The sequence below is a fragment of the Strongyloides ratti genome, scaffold srae_chrx_scaffold0000002 (genome assembly GCF_001040885.1).
Source record: "Strongyloides ratti genome assembly S_ratti_ED321, scaffold srae_chrx_scaffold0000002".
NCBI lineage: Eukaryota > Metazoa > Nematoda > Chromadorea > Rhabditida > Strongyloididae > Strongyloides > Strongyloides ratti.
Genome location: NW_020171510.1, coordinates 509681 through 534073, shown reverse-complemented (window position 1 = coordinate 534073; position 24393 = coordinate 509681). Strand labels below are relative to the sequence as shown.

Below are 24393 nucleotides of genomic sequence, written 5' to 3'. Positions count from 1 at the left end.
TTGTATAAAATAAAATACATTAATAGACTGTCTAAAATTGTTACTGTTTCTAAATAGGAATTGTTACACTTTAATAATGATAAATCTTTTGATTTATTTTTAGTTTTTGTATATAATAGACAAGTTTAAACTAAATTTTTACTATCTTTTGCATATACGAATTAAAGATTTAATCAACTTTCACATTTTCTGATAAAAATTCTAAAACTTTATATGCTACATAGTACATTATTATTTCATCTTATGTGCTTTTTTTTGACAATTTCCATAAATTAGAATAGAATAAAAATTTCAAACGCACTCATTAATATCGATGTAAAAATTTGATAAAGTCAGACAGTTATAAAGATACTTTCAAAGGATATTTTGATAACACTGATATAGTATCTATCTACGTAATAAAGAATGACCTTTATAATTAAAAAAAAATTAGGTCTTGTTATAAGAAACATGGTTTTTAATTAAACATTGAGATAAAAGACAGGTATAATATATTTAAAATAAAAAGTTACGAAAAAAGTTACTTTATATTTTAGGGTAAATTTTTAATAAAATAAAGAATGATGACATACAAAAATCGGAAGGGAAAATTATATAAGCGTGTTCTTGAAATAAAAATATAATAATAATATAAAGTATTTATAAGGTTACCTTGAAAAATATGCTAATATTAATTACCTTAATAATAAAAAATATTAACAATATAAAAAATAATGCAATGTTAATTTTTTTATTAAATATTTTGATAATGCAAATAAATCTTAAAACAACCAATTACTTAGACTTTAAAAACTTTTATAGATAATCAAACAAAATTTCAAGGACTTTTTAATATATTAAATAATAATATAACTTAAGTTAAATGAAAATACCTATTATATAATTATAAAATGCCATATTAATGATATTTAGTTAATTGTTATAATAATTATTTGACAAATATTTGGTTTGATTTATTATTATAATATATTTCTTTATTTAAAAAAAATCATTTTTTTTATATATTAATTATTATGTTAGAGTATTATTAAATAAATTAAATTTTATATAAAAAAAACCCTTTCTTATATTAATGATATTTTTTTTAATAAATTATATTTGTAAAATAAAAAATTTTATTTCATTATTAAAATATTATTATATGATAATTTTGATACCATATAATATGAAAATGCGATAATTTACTTTTTGCTATCTTTCTAGTAAATCAAAAAAAAACATTTGTTTATCATATTTTTTTTTTTGAAAAATTAATCTATCTTTAAAAATAAAGCAATTGTTTTATCTTTTATTTAAATCAACAATTAATATACACTATCTTAATAATGAATTGTAGCCGTCTATCAATTCTATCAAATATTTTTTTTAACAATGATTCATCAAAAGACATGTTTAATATTATTTGTGATTTTATACAGGAAGTGTTATCGTTAACCTTAATCTTTAAATACATTTAATTAATTTTTTTATTGTACGAAGTAATAAAAATTTGTCTTTTCATGAGCTTTAAAAATACAATTTTTTTTGGTGATTTTTGATATGATTAGCTAAAATACCATAAATTTCATTATCATTAAACAAGGACAAGTTCTTTTTATAATAAAACTCATAAAAACAAAAATTGATGATTAGGAGTGATAACAATTCATTCTTGACAAAATAAAAAATATTTTCTGTATTCTTACATTAACATATATTTTTAGTAATAACAGTAATTTGTAAATTTGAATTATTAATCTTTTAAGCAATAATTTGTTATTTATGAATTTTACTGTAATAATTACAAAAAAAGAACATGATATAGTATCTTACTACAGGTTTAAAATAATACTTTTATCCAAAAAAAAAAATGTAGAGATTCATATTAACCAGTTTTATTCTTGTTCTTACTACCGTCAAAAGATTGCATTGTCATATCATTAAGATAAAAATTCCAATATACAACATTAAATAACAAAAATGCTATAGGCACAACAAGTCTAGCAATGATGTCAATTCTTTCAGCTCTCTTTCTTGAAGATAATAAATTACACCATTTAACAAGTTCTACTTTTTTCCGTTGACCAATATAAACTAAATCCGGTAATTTTTGTATTGAATAGTCAATATCCTCAGATTCCATGTAATACTTATTTGTCCCTGATTGACTGTCAATGTCTAATGATTCATCTTGATAAATAGAAGTATCACCAAAATTTGTTCTTCTTCTATCCCTAATAAATGATGTCTACAAAAAAAAAAAACGTGTAAAAATATTAATTAAAATAAGAAATAAATATTTATAATAACATACAGCTTTATATTTTTTTGGTGTTTGTTTTTCATAACTTGATTCATTAAACATATTTATCCTGTTTTCATCTTTTTTTTTGCTAATAATACGATTTGTGTCAACGACACTTGTCAATCTTGTATGATTAGAAGCAATTTTTCGTATTTGTCGATGTTCATCAAGAATTCCCATATAATTAACAACAGCATATTCAATAAGTGAAGCAAAAATAAAAACGACACATGCTCCAATCCATACATCAATTGCTTTTGCATAACTTACAGGTGGTAAATTTGAATTAATTGCATGTGATTGTGTTATCATTGTTAATAATGTTACAATAGCTAATGGTACTCTGGCAGCTGTACTTTTCCAATCAATCCAATATGATACCCATGAAACACCAACAAGCATAGCTGATGGAATATATAATTGTAGAAGAAAAAAAGAAAAAACTCTATTTAATGTAATTACAACCCTCAAACAACTATATGTACCAGTATTTGTGACACTATCACAAGATGCCATTTCAAAAGACTCAATTTCAAAATTTGGAAGTGCTCCATTAGCTGTTTGTGAGATTGTTACACCACTATCATCCCATTCATATATTATATCTTCTGTTGTATAAGCATCTATTTTAATAAAATTAATAAACAATTTTTTCTATTTATAATGTAAACTTACAACTAGCAAAATCAATTAAACATTTCTGTTTATCCATTGGATATTTTTTAAGATGCATGTTACATGCTAAAATAAGTGTTAAACGACGATTATATGTTATAAGACCATCAGATTTAACTTTAAGATATTTATTTTCTTGATCCAATGTATGATACCAACCATTTCTTTCATTTTGAAAAAATGTATCAGGTTGCCATAAAATTTGATCTCTCTCAATACCAAGAACATCATTTTTTCTAAATCCACTTTGCCTCATAAATTCTAATCTTTCATCATACCAACGTTGTTGAAATCTAAACTGTGCAACAAATTCCTAAAAATAAATAATAGAAAAAAAAATAGATTATTTAAAAAAAAATAAACGTGCCATATTTTTTTCACTAACAGCACTAATTGACTCAATCCACATACTTGTTTTAACAAGAACAGGACCAGCTATAAATAAAGACATTTAATTTAATGTATCATGAAAAAATAACATTACCCGTCCTATTGTATGGTGTAATTCCATTTGGTCTTTCAGCTTTTTTATAGTTATTGTCAACGAGTAATTCACAAATAACCATTTGTTCTCTCCATGCTTTATAATTGGTGGTCCTTCTACTAAAAATAGTTCTTTTGCTACAAAAAAAATATATATATAAATAATTTTAAAATATATATATAAGTTAAGACATACCATGGAATTGGAAGTTTTTTTGTTACAATATTTTTAAATATAAAAAATAAGAGGGTAAAAAAATAAAATATTTTTAGATTCATCAAATCACTTTATAATAATATTTTTAACCATTGAGAATGATTCTTGTTCTCTTATTCTATAAGAATATAATATTATAAAAATTTTTTTTTTTGACTGATTTTAATTATGTTATATTTTACTTAAATATGTTATATTAAATTGATTAAAAATTAATAAAATTATAAAAATTATATTAAAAGTAATAAGAGAAATTATAAGGAAAGTTAGTTATATAACAATAGTTATATAAGTAGAAAATGATATATAATAAATGATAATAAATAATTAATAATCCAAATGACACTAACATTGACACTTTACTTAGTTTTTCATATAAAAATTCATTCTATTAGAAAAAAAAAACATAAAATAAATTTATATAGGTGAATTTTTGCAAAATACATTAAATAGCAGGTGATGTTTTTAAAAAAAAAAAGGAAAAAAATATTGCGTTAAAAATAAAAATAATAAAATCTTTTTAAGATGAATAATATTTTACATTATTTATATTGTTAAGAAAATGATAATAAAATTAGTTGAATAACCCATTTTAAAAATAAAAATAAAAAATTCAATTTTAAATAGTTATAACAAAAAAAAAAATAAAAAGAGTAATAAGAAGGGTGTGTAAAAAATTTATTTTTTTAACAAAACAAAATATTTTTTTAGGAAACTACTTATCTTTTATAAATTTGATACTTTGTTAAAATATATATAAGGGATACACTTATGATAGTATAAAAATTATTTCTCTTCATTTAACAATAGTTTCAATTTTCACAAAAAAAAAATTTTTTTTATCAGGACAAAAGAATAAATTTTAAGTAAATTTTATAAATTGTTCCTTATCTTATCATTTTGAATTTTATGAATAAATGTAACTTTGTATTATTGAAAGTTGCATTATTAAGAAATAGTAAGTAAAATAAAAAGAAAATTATGTAAAGGATATAAAATTTTGTCCTTTTAAAGAGTAAAAAGAGGAAATATAGAGGTCCATTAAAATGTATTTTATTGGGTCAATATCATCAATCTGTTTTTCTATAAAAATATTTTCACTAATTTAAATCATACATAGCTTTAAGATTTATTAAATTTTTCTTTATTTGTAACAAAATATGGTTTATGTAATAGATATAGATAAATAAGAAAGTAATAATTACAACTTCTTATAATATTTTTTTCTTTTAAAATATATCATAACTTTTTATAAATGATTTTAAATATAAATAAAATTTTTATAATATTTATATATATATATATAATATAGAAGATATAAAAATGATTATTTTAAAAGTGTATCAAAATTATTATTTAAAATATTATATTATTCTTAACTAAAACGCAATAATAAATATATATTAAAAGAAAAGATGATATCTTTAACATTTGTAAATGAAAAGTTAAATATTTGATGAAGATGTACTCAATTTTCATTTTGACAAAGACATAACTTTATTATAATTTGTTTAATGTTTAATAATTTCTCAAAACCTTTCAAGCATTCATAAAATTTCATTATGTATGAATAATTATCTTTTCAATGGCATAATTTCTTTTTAAGTATTTTTACTATTATATATATTTAAGAAATAGTACAAGTATTAATAAAAGAAACAAATTTTTTTAGAAATTATTTTGTCATTATTCTAACAATAGAATTACAAAAAAAAAAAAAACATTTTAATCTCTTTTTTATATAAAAATGTTTTTTTTATTTATAATGATAAACAATAAACATAATTTTAAATAACTTATTTAAAAAAATTTTAATATTTTTAAAATGAAAAATGATGGAATAATATATATTTGTGGTAAAATATTTTCTTCAAACTTTGCAGTTTGTTAATAATAAATTTTTCAATTCATTTTTAATCTTTGAAATATTTGTTTTAACCATATTTTATAAATAAAAAAAAAATTTTTTATGGTAAATAATATAATTTCTAATTTAATTATTCATTTTTAAATATATATTTAAAAATTTTTATTTGATATTTTAAAATACCTAAAAATTGTAATTTAATATTTTGTATATGTTAAAATATTATTCTAATAAAAATTGTTTATCTTTTCAAATTACCAGTTCACTTTTTGCATGTTTTAATTTATTTCTTATTTGACGAATTCTTGACTTTAAATAATTCCATTCAAAATAGCATCCAATAATTGTTCTGGGTTGATTTGGATATGAAATAAATGCTGTACGTGTATGAAGAAGTCTAGTATTAGCCCATAACACAGTATCACCTAAAATAATAATAATTAATTAAAATTTTTATATAAAATATAATTTCTTACCATTTTCTAAAGAAAATTTTAAGACATAATTTGGATCATAACAAATATCTGTAAATTTTTTTAATGCTGTATAAATTTTTTGTACCATATCTATATTATCAACATCATAAAAATAACTTCTCATTGCATTACCAAATTGTATTTTAACAACTTCTTTTTTATCATTTAATTGAATTGTTCTATGTTTTGCCATCATATTATAGTCAAATTTTACTTTTTTACCATCAATTTCATGAATATCATAACCTTCTTCAATAAATTCAATATCATATTTTGTTAAAATATCATAACTTTCAGGATCAATATTTTTCAATACTTCAGCTACTTTAAAACCATCTACAAATAAACTATTACCACCTTCTTTACTTTTATTAAGCATATGAAGCATTTGAAGTTGTGGAGGAAATGATAATGATGGAAAATCTGTATGAAATGGCAATTCACTCTCTGATGCATATGCCATATTTGATGCATCATTTTTAATTGATACTTCAAAAACATTTCCAAAATGTGTTCTTTGTATAAATCCAATACGTTGTCCAATTTTTGAAACAGCATCTTTATCATTTTTTGGACCATTTTTTAAAACAGCTATACCATCAATACATACTGCTTCTAAAAAATCATGTAATATCTCATCTTTTTCCATAAAATCAAAATGATTAAATTTTTTTAAACCATTTTTCATTTTTTCAGCGTCCCATGTTTCAGTATTATTAAGATATATTTGTCTTCTTCTTTTTTTAACATCATCATCTATTAAATTTCTCATTTTTAACCATTCACTACTATATTTACTTTCAATATTTCCAGGCCAAATAATTTTAAGTGAATTATCATTTTTATCATACCATAATTTTTCAGGAACAACATTAACATCAAATGTTTTCATAGTTAAATTTCGTGCTGTCATTGATGGTGTTATTGTGTAAGTTTTAGAATCATGTGAAGAATCACGAAGCCAAACATATGGATACATTCCATATTTTGGTTCATCTTTAAAATTAACTTTAATTAATCTTCTTGAAGAAATATTTTCAATAGATTTTATAGATCTATTAAAATAAAAACAATTTCTACTTAACATATATATATCTATAATAATTATATTTATTTTAAATAATTTTAATATTTATTTATATATATATATACATGTATATATATGTATACATATTTAAAAAAGTTAATAAAATAGAAATGATATTAATACTAATACAATGACACTATATATGTCCTTTTTATAAATGCATAAAAGATAGATAAAAATGACAAAAATATTTATAAATAATCATTTAATAAAACTGTCATAAGATATATCAATGATAGAAATAAAAGACTTTATACTTTGTACTTGGTACACGAAATTGTTACTTTATTAAATATAATTGCAACATAAAATGATATCAAAAAATAACAATAATGAATTAATTTGATAATTTTTTATCTATTTTTAAATTTTATCATTCCTTTATATATATATTATATATTTTACAGTGCGTTTTTTTTTTATTAATATAAAAAAATGGAATAATTGTCCTTTGCAGGTAGAAATATTGTTATATTTTCCATCTATATTTTGTAAAAATTTTGAAATTACTAACAAAAGGTAAAAAATATAAAATATTTTTTAGAAAAAAAAAATTTTTTTTTTCTTTTTTATATCTATATGTATATATATATATATATATATATATATATAGATAGATAAATTAAGAGACTTCTTAAAAGACATAATTTTTGATATTGAAATATAATATTTTTTTTTATATATGCTTGTTATTTAATACCATCCCTGAAGTTTGATTGTTTCCCGCATTAGAATCATGTATTTTATCACCTTTTCTAAATTGTGATGGTCTAAATTCCATTATTAATTTATTAAATTCATGTTCTAATATTTGCCTTGAATGTTCATCTTGTGGTGATATTTGTAATGCAAGGACAAGTGATTGTACATCAAATGTCTCATCTAATGCAATTAATGCTCCATGAACACCAGTATCACGAAGATTATTAGAATAACAACCTAAACCAATCTCTTCTATCCATCTCATTATTCTTTCATTTGACCATACCATAACATCTAAAAATATAGCAATTATTATTATTATAATTATTATTTTTACTTACCTTTATTTACATTTTCACAAGCCTTCTGCCTATCATATAATATTTTTCTCTCATAATTTATTTTTTTAAGACATATAATACCATATTGTAGACTTGTACGATGAAAACTATCAACCATTTTTAAATGAACACGTAAATCACGTTTAGAAAGATGTTCTAACATTCTTGCATCAAGAAGACATTCCATAAATGCACCTCTATATTTACTTAAACCAAGCATTGGAAGCCATTCATTACCAATCCATTCATGATTCATTTCACCAAAAGCTAAACTTGTTCTAGTATTTTTTGGTGCTGATGGTGATGTTAATGCGACCATTTCTTGTATAGCTAATCTTAATTTTAATCTATGTAATGGATTACTAATACCAATTTCTCTTTGAATTTCTTGATCTGATAATGCAGACATAATTGCACCACTTTTAACATTAGCACGACATGCTGCTACATACCATGCTGGCATTCCCACCCATAATTCAAGCCATGCAACAACTGTTGGACCATTCCATAATGCAAATGGTGTTCGTGCTTTCATAGCCTCCTCTAATAATTCATTTTTTTTCCTTTTCCTTCTATTAAATTCTGATGGGACACTGGGTGTTCGATGACTAGATAAATTTGGTAATGAGTTTTCGGAAGAAAAAGCAAAATGATTATTTGATGTAGTATTTTCTTCATATAATGAAGATGCTTCACTATCAGAATATGAACCACTTTCAGTATATCCCTTAAAATAATTTTGACTTTTTGATTTTTTAGAACTAAATATTCTACCAAGTGATTTAAAACCACTTGTAGACATAGATTTTTTCTTTAATTTTTGTTGAACTGTTGAATTTATTGGCATATCATTTGAATTAAACATTGATGGTGATGATACATTTCTTCCAGATATATTTTGTTCCTCATTCCTAAATAATTCATCTCTAGGTTGAAAACAATTAGTATGATGTAAATTTCTGTAATGATCTTGTAATTCAAAATCATCTAATGGTATACTTGTTATATTCATATTTGAATATGTTTCATGGGGTAATGTTCTTCGTAAATTACTATTATATGTTGTATTTATAGGTAAAGTATTATATTTTTGCATATTTAACATACGATGAGGTGATCCTCTTGGTGTTGAATGTAATGAATTTTGATTTAATAACATTTCATCTGTCATATTACGTCCACTTGGTAAACCATTTACTTCAGCCCATGTTTTATGTTCTAATCTTTCAACTGCCATATCAGCATTAGTTTTTTCTTGTTGTATCATACGAATTTCTGTATTTATTTCATCAAGTCTTTCTTGTAAAATTGCTGCTAATGTTTGAGTATCATGTTGTTTAATTGGCTGTTCTATTGTATCATTTCCTAATAATTCAATATTAGGTGACTTTTTAAATACATTATTTTTTGATGTTGTACGAGGTAACGTTGTACTAATTCCTGTTATATCAGCAACAGAAGATGAATTAGAAAATGCTTGTTGAACATTAGCTAAAACATGAGCCTGTTGTAATCTATCCCAATCACCTTCATTTAATGTTTGTATTTTTGATGGATCAGATTCTAATGCTTGTGCTCTACCTTTTTTTGCTCTCATTATACCAGAAAATGTTTCATCAACATATCCTTTTTCTGGTGTTGTTTCATTTTTATATATAGATGTTGTTGTTGAAGGAGAAAAATATTGAATTCCATTACCATTAAGTCTATTATAAAATTGTGTTGTTCTAATAGAATAAAGTTGATTACGTAATGATTCAATTTCTTTTCGTAAATTTTCATTGTCACGATATAATCTTTCTTTTGCTCTTTGTGCCTGATCACATATGCGTTTGGTATTTTCTAACATTTGTGTTAACCTATTTTTTTCATCTAATGCTTGCATTCTTTCTTTTAAATGTAATTGTAATCTATCATTTGATTCTGATAATAATTTATCAACAGTTATTGATAATCTTTGATTATGTTCTTCATTCATTTTTTCACGTTGTACTGATCTTTCTAAATCAGAAGATCGTTCACTTATTTGTTTCTCTAATCGACTAACACGTTCTTCTGCTGATAAATGTTTTTTCTCAGCTGCTGATAATGCTTCCATACGTTGTTGAAGTTCCGCTTCAACAGATGGTAATGATTCAGCTTTTTTAAGACTTTGAGCTAATTGTTTTTCAGCAAGTTCTAAACGTTCTTGTAAACTATGTACTTTTTCTTCATTTAATCGTACAGTAGCATCTTTATTAGCTAATTGTTGTTCTAATTTATCATTTATATCACGTAAACAGGATGTTTCTCTTTGAGCTGTCAAAAAACGATTTTCAAGAGAAACAATTTTAGCTTCCTGTTCTTCTCTTTGGGCATGAAGTTCTTGGAGATCATTTTGTATTTTTTTGGTTAATTCATCATTCTTACAAAATTGTTTTTGTGCCTCAGCTAATTCTTTTTCTAAATCAGCATTTCTTTGAGCTAAATCATTTGATTGTTTAATGGCAGTATTCATATCATTTTTCATACGTTCAATTTGATCTTGCATTTCCATTTTTAGCATAGAATTTTCATACATTTGCGAAGAATTTTGTTTATTATTTCCATCATTAGAAAATCCACGTTTAATTTCTGCTTCCTCATTTTGGGACTTTTGTAATTGACTTTTTAAATTAATATTTTCTTGATTTTTAAGGCTTAATTCTTCTTCAAGGGTAGTTACTCTTTCCATTGCAACACGTAAACGTTCCCTAACTTTTTCATCTAATGCTTTATGATGTTCAAATAATGATTTTAAAGCTTTTAATACTTCTACCTCTGATGAAACACTAGCAGGTGATTGAGCTTGACGTTTCATAACCGTCATTCGAAGAGACCTTTCATGTCGAGATACCAAACATTCAAGATGTTCTAATAATAATCTGGTATTATTTCTTTCAGCTTTTAATTCAACTATTTCTTCATCTTTTTCTAAAACTTGTTCTCGAAGAACAGCCAATTCTTTTGTTAATGTAGGAATGTCAGGAGGCATATGTTGTAAATGCATATCTAATTGACGTCTTAATGAATCTTTTTCTTTTTCTGTTTCATGAACAGTTTCATGTAATTCTTCAATTTGCCCTTTAGCTTCATGTAATTGTTCCATTAATTTATCTCGTTGATCCAACATATTAACCATTAATTTTTCAATTTTACTTTCTTGATTTCCTGAATCATCTTCTGTTAAATCAGGAATAATTCTATCAGTTGAATCTTCAGAAATTGTTGGCATCACCTCACACATTCCATTCCAATTCATTTCTGCCATTTTACTAACATCTATTTATGCTAGAAATCAATTATAATATATATGATAAATAAGATTTATTAATAATGATATATAAATTTCCAATAAAAATGTTTGAAGATTATACAGGACAAATAGATCGGCTGTAAACTATTAGTGGCATCTATAATTATAATAATAATATTTTAATATATAATAAGTTTAAAAAGTAAAATAAAAAAAAAATGTTTTTTAATTATTTGAATGTATTAAAAATAATGTAGTTAAGTAGTAAAATATTTTTTTTTGTATAATTTAAGTATAACATTTTTAATAAGTAAGATATTTAAAAGTACAAGTAAATACAAAATAAGTTGTATAATTTGTATGATATAATATGGAATTTTTAAAATATATATAAATATATATAAATACACATATATTTGTGCAAATATTATATACAATTTATTGATAGGTAACATTAAAGTTTATATTCTTTAAATAGAACTAAAATAATATTCAAAAAAAAATATATATTAAAATATAATATTTATTGTTAAATATATTTTTCCGATTGTTTTTATAATTAAAAGTGGAAATAAGATAAATGTTTTAACTGAAAACATTTATATACTTTTTATCCATTAAAATGTAATTAGGTTGTAGCAGTAAATTGACTAAATTGTGGCCATTGAAAACCAGAAATTTACGCTATGTAACTTGCCGTTTGCTTTCTATATCCACAAATCAAGCGCTAACTATAACAGATATAATACTCTAAGATAATCAATAACATAAATAAATGCTGTTGTAATGGAAAGCCTTTTCGACTCTGGCAACAACAGTCTATTTGAATGCGGCGTAAGGTTCTCTCAACTCTATATATTTTCTCAATACGGGTCGCAACTTTCTTTGTTTTATACTCCAATAGTAGCCAATAAGAAAGTCCATTTAATATATCTAAGGGTATAAAGTATTAATAAAAACAAGATGTACAAAATAAAAGAGGCTTAAAAAAGTATAATCTATAATTCATATTTAAATAAAATTAAATTATCCTTTTATAGTAAATCATTTTTATTATTATTTTGCTAAATTGGATAATCTTATTTAAAAAATTCTAAAATAATTGTATATATATATATATTACAATTAAAGATTATATATATAATAAATAAAAATAAATTATTATTTTAAATTTTTTTATTACTATCAATTTTTTTTATAAAAATAAATATATATATATATATATATAATTATACTATTCAACATTCAAATTTACAAAGTATATAAAATTTTTTTTTTATTTATTTACTTATATATAAAATATGAAAATAAATAAATGGTTTTAGATTATAGTTTTATTGCTTCTTACTATTATAAAATATTACTAATAGTATAAAAATATGCAAAACTATTTATTTAAAATATATCATCTTTAGTATTAACTTTTAAGGAGTAACTTTAGATAAGCCATAAAATGATAAAATTAGATTAATATGATGATAAAAATTTTTCTACTAATAAAAATGAAATTATCTGAAAAGATATAGAATAGACAAAAATCCTACCAATATTTTAATCTAACTCTTTTATATAATTTTAATAGATATAACAACTCCATGAAACAAAAACTTTTCTACTTCAAAACTAAGAAAATTTAATTTATTTGTCAAATGTTGTAAAAAGATATTCTTAATAGTTTATTTATTTTATAACTATTGAACCAGATATATTTGATATGACAGAATTCTTTTATTCAAAATTTTAATTTAAAAAAAAGGTATTTCATAAATATTTAAATTTAAAAATAATTATATTTACCAATATCTAGTTATATTTAAAATTATACATATATTAAAATATTACTATGAGAAAAAAAAATTTATAAATAATCAAATAATTCATTGTATTAAATTAATTTATTTGTAATTAAAGTGTAAAAAAAAATGAAATAATTATATGATGGCATTATGTTAATGAAACAAAAACACAAAAATATTATTTTATAAGGTTGTAAAAATGGTTTGGTTAAAGAGTAATAATGATAAAGTAACAGAAACTGGTTTCTTAAGTAAACTACGGTTAGTTATATTAAAATATATTATTTATATTACAATAACTCGTATAGCTTTACTTTAAACACCAGTTTTTTTTTTTTTTCAAATTAAAAAATACAAAGAAAAATAGAAAATAATTATGAAAACAACGGTATTATATGAGATAGTTTTTTTTTTTTTAAATTGTAATTAAAAACATATAGCCAAATGTCAAACAAAAAAAAATCTAATATGTAATAAAAAAAAAGTGCTAAATGAGTATAAAGGAATTTTGCTACAAGTTGAGGTGATTATTAAGTGGAAAAAAAATAAATATTTTTTTTCTTAGTCTGTAAACATAATATAAGAATATTGTATATGATATATATATATATATATAATATTAAATGCTGATGTTATTAATAAATCAAAAATATTTTTGTATATAAAAAGAATGATTTAATATATAAAGAGTTTCATTTTTAATATTTAAGTAAAGTAAGGCTTGAGAAGCAATGTAATAGGATCTAAAAAAAATTTCAGAGAACATATATTATATTTAAAATTAGTTGAATTATAAACAAAGGATGATAAATAAAGTATTATAACTAATGCTTTTAGCATATTTTTTTTACAAATGCATTTTATATGCTAATTATTATACTAAATATTTTAAAAAAAGAAAACGCTATATTTTTAAATAAATATAACATATACCAGCATTTATCAAAATTCCAAGCCTTGTTTATTTAAATATTAAAAATGAAACCCATTAGATGAATAATATCTAACATCACATTAAAAAAAAGCAAATTATGAACCATCTTTTTTGTTATACATTATCAACTTCTAAAAGTTTTAATTTATTATAGGAGAATTTCTGATTACTCCTCTTCTTTTTGTTCATCGTTTTGGTGGCGTTCATTGTAATTCTAAAAGCAGCAATTGTTAGAAAAAATTAATTATGTTCTATCATTTTCTCTTACTTTCATGCAAAGCTCCTTTACAAATTGATCAATTCTCCAGAAATGACCAAAAACTTCCATAACCTGCATATTCTCATCATTTTGCGCAATTATTTGCTAAAAATATTTATTGATAATATTTAAAATATTTTTTAGATAACATTACCTGAATTGAAGAAGTCATTAATAACAACTTCCCGAATCTCATTCCACCACCATTGATTCCAAATTTGTTAATCATATGAGCAAATAATGCTTGAACAAATTTTTCTCTTGCTACCTCAACGGACAACTTAGCATGAACTGAGATATCAGAAGCGTCTTAAAAATATATTAATAATAAGTATAATATCTTTAATTATTTTTTTTTTTACCTGGATTAAATAATAAAATTGTCTTGAAAGCAGCAAATTCGGGTTTAGTAATAATTAATTTGCGAAAAGGTATCATAATTTCATCCATTTGTCTATGGTAAATTGAACGACATCCTGGAATTCTAACTTGTTCTTGTGGTTGTCTTAAAATATATGCCCCATTAGGATATTCAATTTTATCAGGTCCACTATCGCGTGAATAATAAACGCGATTTAAAATATTAAATGCAAAAGCAAAATTATGTACCAATGAGAACTGTAATATTTATAGAAATATATAACACATAGTTATATTAAATAATAATAATAAATTAATTATTACCTGGTCATCTATATGTAAAGCAGTAAACTCAGGAAATGTTTTTACCCATTCTAAACATAATCTTAGTTCTCTTATATTCCACATTTGAACATCATTCATAGAAGCAGGGTAATGGTCTTTGTATTTTGTATATTGCTGAAATAAAAATGTATTAGTTAGAACAATTTGTTTAAATAAGTATTATATCATTACATCTGTTAAAAGTGATGAAGCTTGGTAAACCAAACTAGGTGCTTTTAATGTTTCTCTTGCTGTGTTATGTTCTGGAAAAACTTTTGTGCGAAGAATATTACATAGGTCTTCAATGCCATTAAGATCTCTCATTATTCTTTCTGCCTCACTATTTTCGTTGCCAGGCGATGAATCGGGATTGTCTTCATCAGTACTTTCATTTTTGCTTAGCTTAAGTTTTTTTGTTGGTCCTATTCTGTCTCTGTCATTTTGTATGGCATTAGAATCCATGCCGACAGCTAGGCACTTGTTGAAACGACAATGACGACAAGCACATCTTACATCTATAATTGTATATAAAGATAAAATGATAAAATAAAGTATAAAGACAAACTTTTGTTTATATCACAATTTCCATTGTATTGGCAAACAAATACATGTTCAGAAACAATTGTTCGACGAAAAAATGTTTTGCTAAAAAAAAGTATATATATATAATTATTACAATATTTTATTTAAAAAAAATATATATATGTTAAAATTTACCATCCATTACATGATGCTACTCCATAATGATAACCAGTAGCTTTATCACAACAAACAGCACATAATTCTCCTTCTGGTACTTTGCGTCCTAAAAATTTAAGGTAAAGCTAGTTTTTCATATAACATTGTTTTGACAAAATGACATATTTTTATTATAATAACAAAAACTCAAAGTGTTAAAAAAACATTAACTAAAACAATTAAAACTTACTTTGCGCCATTTTATTGTTCCAATGTTAAAATTATTTTTTGTCAAAAAAAAAAAAGAAAGTTAAATAAAATTGGATGAGATTTTAAAACAACAATTAGAGAACTGTTGCCGAAGTCGTCTATAAAAATAATAATATTTTAAATTGGAAAGCTTCTTTCGTTTTTTTTTTTTTTTTGGCGTATCTGTGTGTTTCTAACAAGCGTTGTGCATCACAATCTTATACACAAGAATTGGTAAGAGATGCAGAAAGTTTAATAAGAGCAAAAGTTTCTCTAGCCTTGTTGCCGGCTGACTGCAATTATTATTTAAAAGAGTATGGGAGAAAATAAAATATTCTGTGTTTCTAAAATCAATAGAAGAAATTTATTAACACATGAATATGCGTAGATAAATTTATTTAATGGAAAGAAGCGAGTTTCTTCTCTATAAGTATGCTAATATTATCAAAATAATTGTTATATAGGTACGTCATAATTTTTTTTTTTTTATTAACTTGTCAATTGCCATTTTTAGTTAATAATATTAAAATTAAATATAATATTAAGATAAGAAAAAAGTATCGAGATGAAAATGAATATTTAATAATAAATTATAAAAAAAATAAATAAAAATATCATTATATATAAATAAAATAATTATAAATATATATATATATTAACAAAATAATATTTAACATAATTTCGTTAGTAAGCAAAAGTTGGTATACAAACCATGTGCCAAGATATAATATTATATAATATATTATTTAATAAATATATCTGAAAAAAGTAATCATTTTCGAGGACAAATGTTACTTTTATCATTTGTTGAAAGAGAAAAAGAAAATTAGACAAGTAAGGAGAGTTGCAAATTATTAAAAAGCTACCTTTAAAATTGTAATTATAAAATATTTTAATGATGAAAATGAACAGCCATTTAACGATAAATACCTCTCCAATTATTACATGATGACAATTTTGTTACTACTATATATGTTAAAAAAATAAGCTTTCGATATTATTATAAAAAATATATATTAGATATCTGAAAAAAAATTTGTAATGAAAATGATAATATCAATCAGTTTGTAATTCTTTTTGTGTATATATTATTGGAAATGTTGTCAAATCATCAAATAGCTAAATATGAAAATGTAGGAAGTTTTATGAATGGGCGGAAAAAAAAGTGTTAAAAATGAATGTGTATCTTTTGACCGGATCATTTGTGTAGTGATAAAATATCTCTACAAAGCATACTTGTATTTTTTTTTTCTTAACATAAAAATTGATAAATAATAAAAAAAAAAAGTTTTGGTAAACAATATTTTGTCTTTTAGTGATGTTTAAAAATTATTTTTTGTTTCTTTTGTTACATTTATATAGTTTTTCTTCACATATTTATTATGTATTAGAGAAAGAAAAAAAAAGGAAAAATAATGAATGTTTAATAAGTAGAATATTTTAAGATTGACCTTGTTTAATATAAATTTGAAATTTATAAAATAATTCTTAAGATTATATTTATTAAAAAAGATAATTTTGATGGAAAAGGTTAATTTTAAAATATAATTAATGTGTTAATAAATTTTAAGCTTTTATAATTGTTTAAAAAACCATAAAATATGAGTAGATAAAGCATATCCAAACTAGTTTCATATATATATATATATATAAATACATTAACTTCATTGCACTGTTGAAGCGAGATGTCAAAGCATATTGAAAAAAATAGGCATATATATTTATCTATATAATTTATATACATACAATTTTGATAATGAATGAGATTTGTTAAAATTAGTTTCACTCTAAATAATAGTTATATATATACGGGTAAATTAATGTAATTTAACTCATAATATAAAGTTATTAATTTAAAAATATTTGTTAATTTAATTTTCCTATAATTGTGTTGATCTGATTTATAAAATAAATATATTAATAAAATTTTTAATTGCTTAATTAAATAGAATATTTATTATTTGATATTTTTAGAATTTTATTACTCTTTTACATTTTTAGCATTAAATAATTTATAAAATGAAACTATTTACATTTTATTAATAATAATCATTGTCACGAGTTTTTAAATCATTTTAACAAAACTACTATGGATTATAATTTTTTTTATTATAATATAGTGAAACAAAATCAAAATATTTCACACGTTCCATTTCAATATGCCATTTATACAACAATAAGCAACTGTACTCTTAAAATATTATATTTTTTTTTTGTTCTAGTAAGATGATCGTAATAAATGTGTTACATGTAAACATATTTTCTATGATTTATTATCGTTCTTGTAAAAAAAAAGAAACTATAAAAAGAATGTATTGTAAATTTAAAAATTTATTAAAACCTTATTATTTTCCTAGTTTCTTTTTTTTTATTGGAAAAAAAAAATTTTTTTTTTTCATTCAGCTAATCCTTTTATTATAATCAGGTTTAAATTGACACTATTAATGAAATATGTATACATACATATTTTTATAAATTTTTATTTATATTATTCTATTGGAAGTAGCATAATCATTTACAAATGAAAAATGACATCGTATATAATGGTAATAGAAAATATTTATTTTTATATAAAAAAAAATAAAGATTTATGTGAGCATGTTTGGTTTTGTCATACGACATCAATTTTTTTAATATTTCCTTGATCTTATAATACTTATCATTTAATTATCATTCTAATTACAAAAATATGTACTAGTATGATTATTGTAAACAAAATAATACATAATTCTTTTAAATAAGCTTTTAAAATTTATTACGTTTACTTTTTTTAATAGCTTTAAAAGAATAAAATACCTTTAAAAGAGAAATTTATATTTTAAAAATCATTAAACAATCTGTTATATTTTTATAGTATTATGGGGCTTACTAAAATTGAAGGAAAATTGAATGGTTTACATTGGATAACAACATCATTATTTATTGTTGCTGATTTAGCCGGTGGTGGGGTTGTAGCAATGCCTCTTGCCATGGTTAAATCAGGTTTAATGGCTGGATTATTAATTATGATTATATTATTTATTGTTTTTACATATACAGCACATATGTTAGGACAAAATTGGATTCGTATGTGCCAAAATTGGCCAGAATATAATGAACATTGTAGAAAACCATATCCAGAAATGGCTTTAAAAAGTATGGGTGAAAGATCAAGGTAATATTAAAATATTTTACCAATATTATTTATTACTTTTAGAACATTTACATCATTTGTAATAAATGGAATGTTATTTGGTGTTTCAATTGTTTATCTTTTATTAGCATCAAAAATTATCAATGATATTGTATTTTCATTTATAGGTAATAATGTAGGATCATGTATTATGTTACTTATTGTTGCTAGTATTATGTTACCAGTAACATTTCTTAAATCACCACAAGATTTTTGGTGGGCAATTGTAGTTGCAATGTTTACAACACTTTTTGCTGTAATTATTATATTTAGTGGAACAATAAGTGATTTAAAAACTTGTGCACCAGTAGCTAATTATCCTCCATTTAGCATAAAAAATTTATTTTTATCATTAGGAACATTTATGTTTTCATTTGGTGGTCATGCTGTATTTCCAACAATACAACATGATATGAAAAAACCAAATAAATTTACAAGATCATCTATTGTTGCATTTATTTTGGTATTAACTATGTATATTCCAGTTACTGTATTAGGATACATGGTATATGGTGATAGTGTACAAGATAGTATAATATCATCCTTACAAATACCTTTATTACAAAATATTGCAAATGCATTTATTGCTATTCATTGTATATTAACATTAACAATTGTTATAAATCCATTAAATCAAGAAGTAGAACATTATTTAGATATACCACATCATTTTGGTTGGCAAAGAATAGGTGTTAGAACTTTTGTTATGGGAATAATTGTTTTCACTGCTGAAACTGTCCCAAATTTTGGTCCAATATTAAACTTAATTGGTGGTACTTGTGTTACATTAACATCAGCTTTAATGCCATCATTTTTTTATCTTTTTATGGAAACAAGACTTAAAATGATTAGAGATAATATTAATGAAAAAAAGGATGAAAATGACATTTATCCAAGTATACTAGAGTAAGTAATTTATTTATATATATAATATTATTTTTATTATTTAAAAAAAAATTATTATAATATAATCTATTTTCAGTGTTTACAAAAATACTAATACTTCAAAATTAATCATAAATTCAATAATAATTATTTTATCATTAATATGTGGTATTGCAACAACAATTAGTGCAATAAACGAAATGAGTGATAGTCAATTTTCAATGCCTTGTTATTTAAAAAATTATTTTGGTGAAAATGATATAACAACACCAAAAATTATAGAATCATTTAAACTTATTAATTGTTGTGGAAAATATTTAAATGAATCAAGATATAATGATATCAATGTTTGCTTAAATAATATATCAATTTAAATTAAAATTATTTATATTTCTAAGGTTCATTGTATATAAATTTTTCAATGATAAATAAATTTTTTTGTCGTAACTATAATGATTATAAATAAAAAAAAGAAAGTTTTTCTAAATATACAAAATAATGTTTATATAATAATATTTTATTAATAAAATAAATTTTAACATATAATCAACGTTTTTATGTCTGTATTATAAATATGATATCTAAAATATTATCATAATATAAATAAATTTTAATAATTTTAAATATCTTTTATTTTTAAAATAAATATTTAGATCGATTATAAAACATTTTTTTAATTTTTTTTTTTTTAAATTTACACATTTTAAAATGAATAATATTTATATTAATACAATTTAATAATATTAAAAATAAATTAAAATTAATTATATTTTATTAAAAATCATTATAAAAACAAATATTATATTAAAAATGTACATTTATAATAAATTTTGTATCATTAAATAATAAAAGTTTATAAATTAATTTTAAAATAAATATACACTTTACTTTTTTTTTCTATTTTGATTGTTATATTTATCACAATTTCCTTTATTTTCTTTTTTATTTTTTTTATCTGTTTTTTTTTTTTTTTCATGATTATCTTCATCTTTAATATATTTATCTTCTTCTGTTTTATCTATATTTATTATTGGTAATAAAGATTCTCCAGAAATTTGAACATTACTTGAACTAATAGATTGTTTATTTACATTATCATTACAATTTTCTAAAATATCAGTTTTATTGTTTTCATTATTAATTAATAATTTTTCTTCATCATTATTATTTTTTCTTTTTGTATTTTTAATATTCAATTGATTTGAAATACTTAAATTATCATCAAATATTTTATCATTTTTTTCATTATTATTTAAATTTTTATTATGAAATGAATTTTCAATTAAATCTATTGAAGTGGTATTACAATAATTATCATTCACAAGTGATTCATTTTGTGATGTTTGAGAAGATTCATTTAATGTTTTTTTATAATTTTTATTGTTATTACCACCAGCAATAATAGGAATTTGTTTTGTTCCTGAAGGTAATAAAATATTTCTTATTGTTAAAGATTCAAAATTATATGTTAATAAATTTTGTAATTTTAAATTTGATGATTCTTCATTTAAATTTGATTGTTTACCCCTACGAAATGTTTGCTTATCTTTAAAAGGTGATAAATTTCTTATTGTATTTGATGATATACTTCTATATGATGTATGTTCTCCTCTAAATATAGAAGGAACCGATGATGGATATGATAAAGAATCTCTTGTAATTTTTTTTATTTTTTTTCTTTTTTTATTTTTAATTCCATAAACATGATTGTGATTATCAGGAGTTGAAATGTTTTTATCATTTTCCTCTTCTGAATGAGTATGTAAATTATTTATGAGATGATTTGTATAATATGTATTTGTCCCACCATTATAACTTTTAATAGATTTATTATTATTAGTGATAGATATTTTTTTAGTTGATTCTTGTATACTTGAAATAGATGAATGTTCATTAATATTATTTTTTACTATAGAATTGTTATTATTTGAATCAATATTATTAATTGAAGATATGGGAAAATTTTTTCTATCAATATCATTAAAATTTGAATGAAATTCATTACCAGTATGATATCTTATATTATTATTATTATTATATAAAATTCCATTACAATTATTATGTTCTCTTGTATTAAAATTTTCTGTTGCGGCATTTATATAAATATTTGATTGATTTCTTTGCAACTGTGAATTGGGAATATAGTGAGAATTTGGCATTATTTGATGATTTTCTATTGGATAATGAATTGGATAAATTCCATTAGAAATAATATGTGATTGATTATTTATTTGTTGATTTTGTAACAACGTTGAATTTGGTGTCATTACTCGACTTTGAACAACTATCATATTTGTTGATTGTATATTATTTGTATTTTTTACACAATCATCTAAAGCAATATCAGATTTTGGTTTTACCTCTGATGGAGTATCAATAATTTCTTCATTTGTATTAGGATCCAAAATTTTCAAAGGAATTTTTTCACGGTTTTCACGTTTAATCTTATCTTTTTTTTCATTACTTTGTCCTATCGTTGAAAATTGAACTCCACCTAATGATACAATATCATTAGATTCAGGAGGTAATGTATGTAAATTTGATCCAATTGGATGAAGTAATGAATTGTTTGATGGTATCATATTTTGCGAAACTATTCCTGGAAAAGATGGTATAATTGATGGAATTGGATGAACAGTTACAACTGGTTGAATATGTTGAAAATTTGGTAAAGGAGGAATAGTTGTAAAAGGTGGTTGTGTATTGGTGTATAATGGATGATTTGATATATATGGTTGATTCAAAGTCATTCCTTGTATACCAGATATGTATGGTTGACTATTTTGATGTGGTTGAAAATTTTGTATTGGTATTTGTCCTTGTGAACCGGATGAATTTTGACTATTTTGCGGAATGGATATTGTTGGAACATATGATTGATATGTTCCATTATATCTCATTCCTGGTTGTTGATTTGATAAATATTGTGGTTGAGCAAAAAATGCTACAGTAGTACCATTTGGTGGTATATTTTGTGGAAGAAATGGATATGCTAGTGATGGTGGTGGTATACTCATGTTCAGTCTTCCGTTAATAATTGTAGGATGGGTCAGTTGTCCTACCGAAATAAATGGTTGATGATTTCTGGGACAAGTAAGATAATTATTACTATGATCATGTATAAATGATGGATAGATTGGTTGTTGTAATAATTGTGGTTGTATACGATTATTACGAAATCCTTTAATTTATAAAATTATTGTAAATACTTTATTTAAAACTAAATAAAACTTGCCTACTAATGGAAGATTTTTTTTATTTCCTCTACGATTGCCTCCACGTTCTCTATAAGTTATTCCCGACATATTTAATTTCTTTTTTATTTTTAAATAAAATATATATTAAAATGGTATATTTTTTTTTGTTTGTTTTTATCTGTAGATAATAATATAATATTAGGACAATATTTTTCTTTTATTAAATAATTATAAAAGATAAGAACGCCGCGTTGGCAGCAATTCAGTTAGTCAATAATGTTTCTGGAAAAATATTATTAAATACTATAAGCTATTACGGCTATAATATATTATTTTTAGAAAGATATTGGAACATCGTTCAATATTTAGCATTCCCTCAATCTCATATAAAGTAATATTGGTATTTTTAATATTCCTATAGTATGTAAAAGTTTTTTTTTTCTTTTTTTTTTTTCAATTTTTGGATATATATTTATATAAATATATAACACAAAATAACGCATTTAAGGCGTAAATAAACTACTATTTCCTATAAAACTTTACGATATATATGTGAAGAAATGGCATGCATGAATAAAAATATATTCAATAAAATTTTTGATTATTAAAAAATAATATAACAAATATTATTAAAAGAAAAATAAAGAATTAATATTGGTAAATAAAAAGATTGAAATATAAAATATTTATATTTAAATACAATAAAAATTAATTTAATTTTTTAATATGACTATATTTTCAAGTAACTTTTTTAATAATGATTAATATGTAAAATAATTTAACGCTATCTATAAGTAAAATTAATATAATATATAATATAATTATATTATTCTAAATCAACCTATCATAAAAGAATGAAAAGAAGGTAAAGAATAAAATTAAAATATATAAAAGCTAGGCATAATAATAAAAAAATAAAAAAAGGAGGGCTTAAAGGGGAAACACCTTAAAAAATTATTTGTAGTTTCTATTTATATAGGCAATATATTTCATTTAAGATGAAAGAATGAATATGTCTCCTCCTCAAATTTATATATAACCAATTTGGTAAAAAAAAAATTATAAAAAAAAAAATATATGAAAAATTTGTGGAATAAAAAGTTAATTTTTAAAAATTGTAAATAATTTATATA

General features: G+C 21.8%; 6 protein-coding genes across 6 annotated transcripts; 1 reads left to right on the top strand and 5 right to left on the bottom strand.

Annotated features, from left to right (window-relative positions):
• Positions 1-1864: 1864 nt before the first annotated feature.
• Positions 1865-3721, bottom strand: SRAE_X000111500 (GluClalpha; the record flags this gene model as incomplete). The annotated part of the gene is made up of 6 exons (XM_024644473.1): positions 1865-2227; positions 2294-2907; positions 2960-3272; positions 3327-3394; positions 3444-3580; positions 3639-3721. 6 exons carry the CDS (start codon positions 3719-3721, stop codon positions 1865-1867), a joined length of 1578 nt encoding a protein of 525 aa, XP_024498577.1.
• Positions 3722-5775: 2054 nt separating this feature from the next.
• Positions 5776-7089, bottom strand: SRAE_X000111400 (Gamma-butyrobetaine dioxygenase; the record flags this gene model as incomplete). Its single annotated transcript, XM_024644362.1, has 2 exons — positions 5776-5951; positions 6003-7089. 2 exons carry the CDS (start codon positions 7087-7089, stop codon positions 5776-5778), a joined length of 1263 nt encoding a protein of 420 aa, XP_024498576.1.
• A 676-nt stretch (positions 7090-7765) lies between these two features.
• SRAE_X000111300 (Liprin-alpha-3) lies at positions 7766-11421 on the bottom strand (the record flags this gene model as incomplete). Its single annotated transcript, XM_024644251.1, has 2 exons — positions 7766-8085; positions 8133-11421. The coding sequence occupies 2 exons, from the start codon at positions 11419-11421 to the stop codon at positions 7766-7768; spliced, it is 3609 nt and encodes a 1202-aa protein (XP_024498575.1).
• Positions 11422-14302: 2881 nt separating this feature from the next.
• Positions 14303-16017, bottom strand: SRAE_X000111200 (Transcription factor HNF-4 homolog; the record flags this gene model as incomplete). The annotated part of the gene is made up of 9 exons (XM_024644140.1): positions 14303-14350; positions 14405-14500; positions 14550-14704; positions 14758-15013; positions 15080-15214; positions 15272-15594; positions 15645-15724; positions 15797-15884; positions 16008-16017. The coding sequence occupies 9 exons, from the start codon at positions 16015-16017 to the stop codon at positions 14303-14305; spliced, it is 1191 nt and encodes a 396-aa protein (XP_024498574.1).
• A 1114-nt stretch (positions 16018-17131) lies between these two features.
• SRAE_X000111100 (Amino acid transporter, transmembrane family-containing protein) lies at positions 17132-20437 on the top strand (the record flags this gene model as incomplete). The annotated part of the gene is made up of 4 exons (XM_024644029.1): positions 17132-17139; positions 18861-19160; positions 19203-20084; positions 20161-20437. 4 exons carry the CDS (start codon positions 17132-17134, stop codon positions 20435-20437), a joined length of 1467 nt encoding a protein of 488 aa, XP_024498573.1.
• Positions 20438-20947: 510 nt separating this feature from the next.
• On the bottom strand, positions 20948-23368 carry SRAE_X000111000 (Hypothetical protein; the record flags this gene model as incomplete). Its single annotated transcript, XM_024643918.1, has 2 exons — positions 20948-23244; positions 23299-23368. 2 exons carry the CDS (start codon positions 23366-23368, stop codon positions 20948-20950), a joined length of 2367 nt encoding a protein of 788 aa, XP_024498572.1.
• Positions 23369-24393: the final 1025 nt, after the last annotated feature.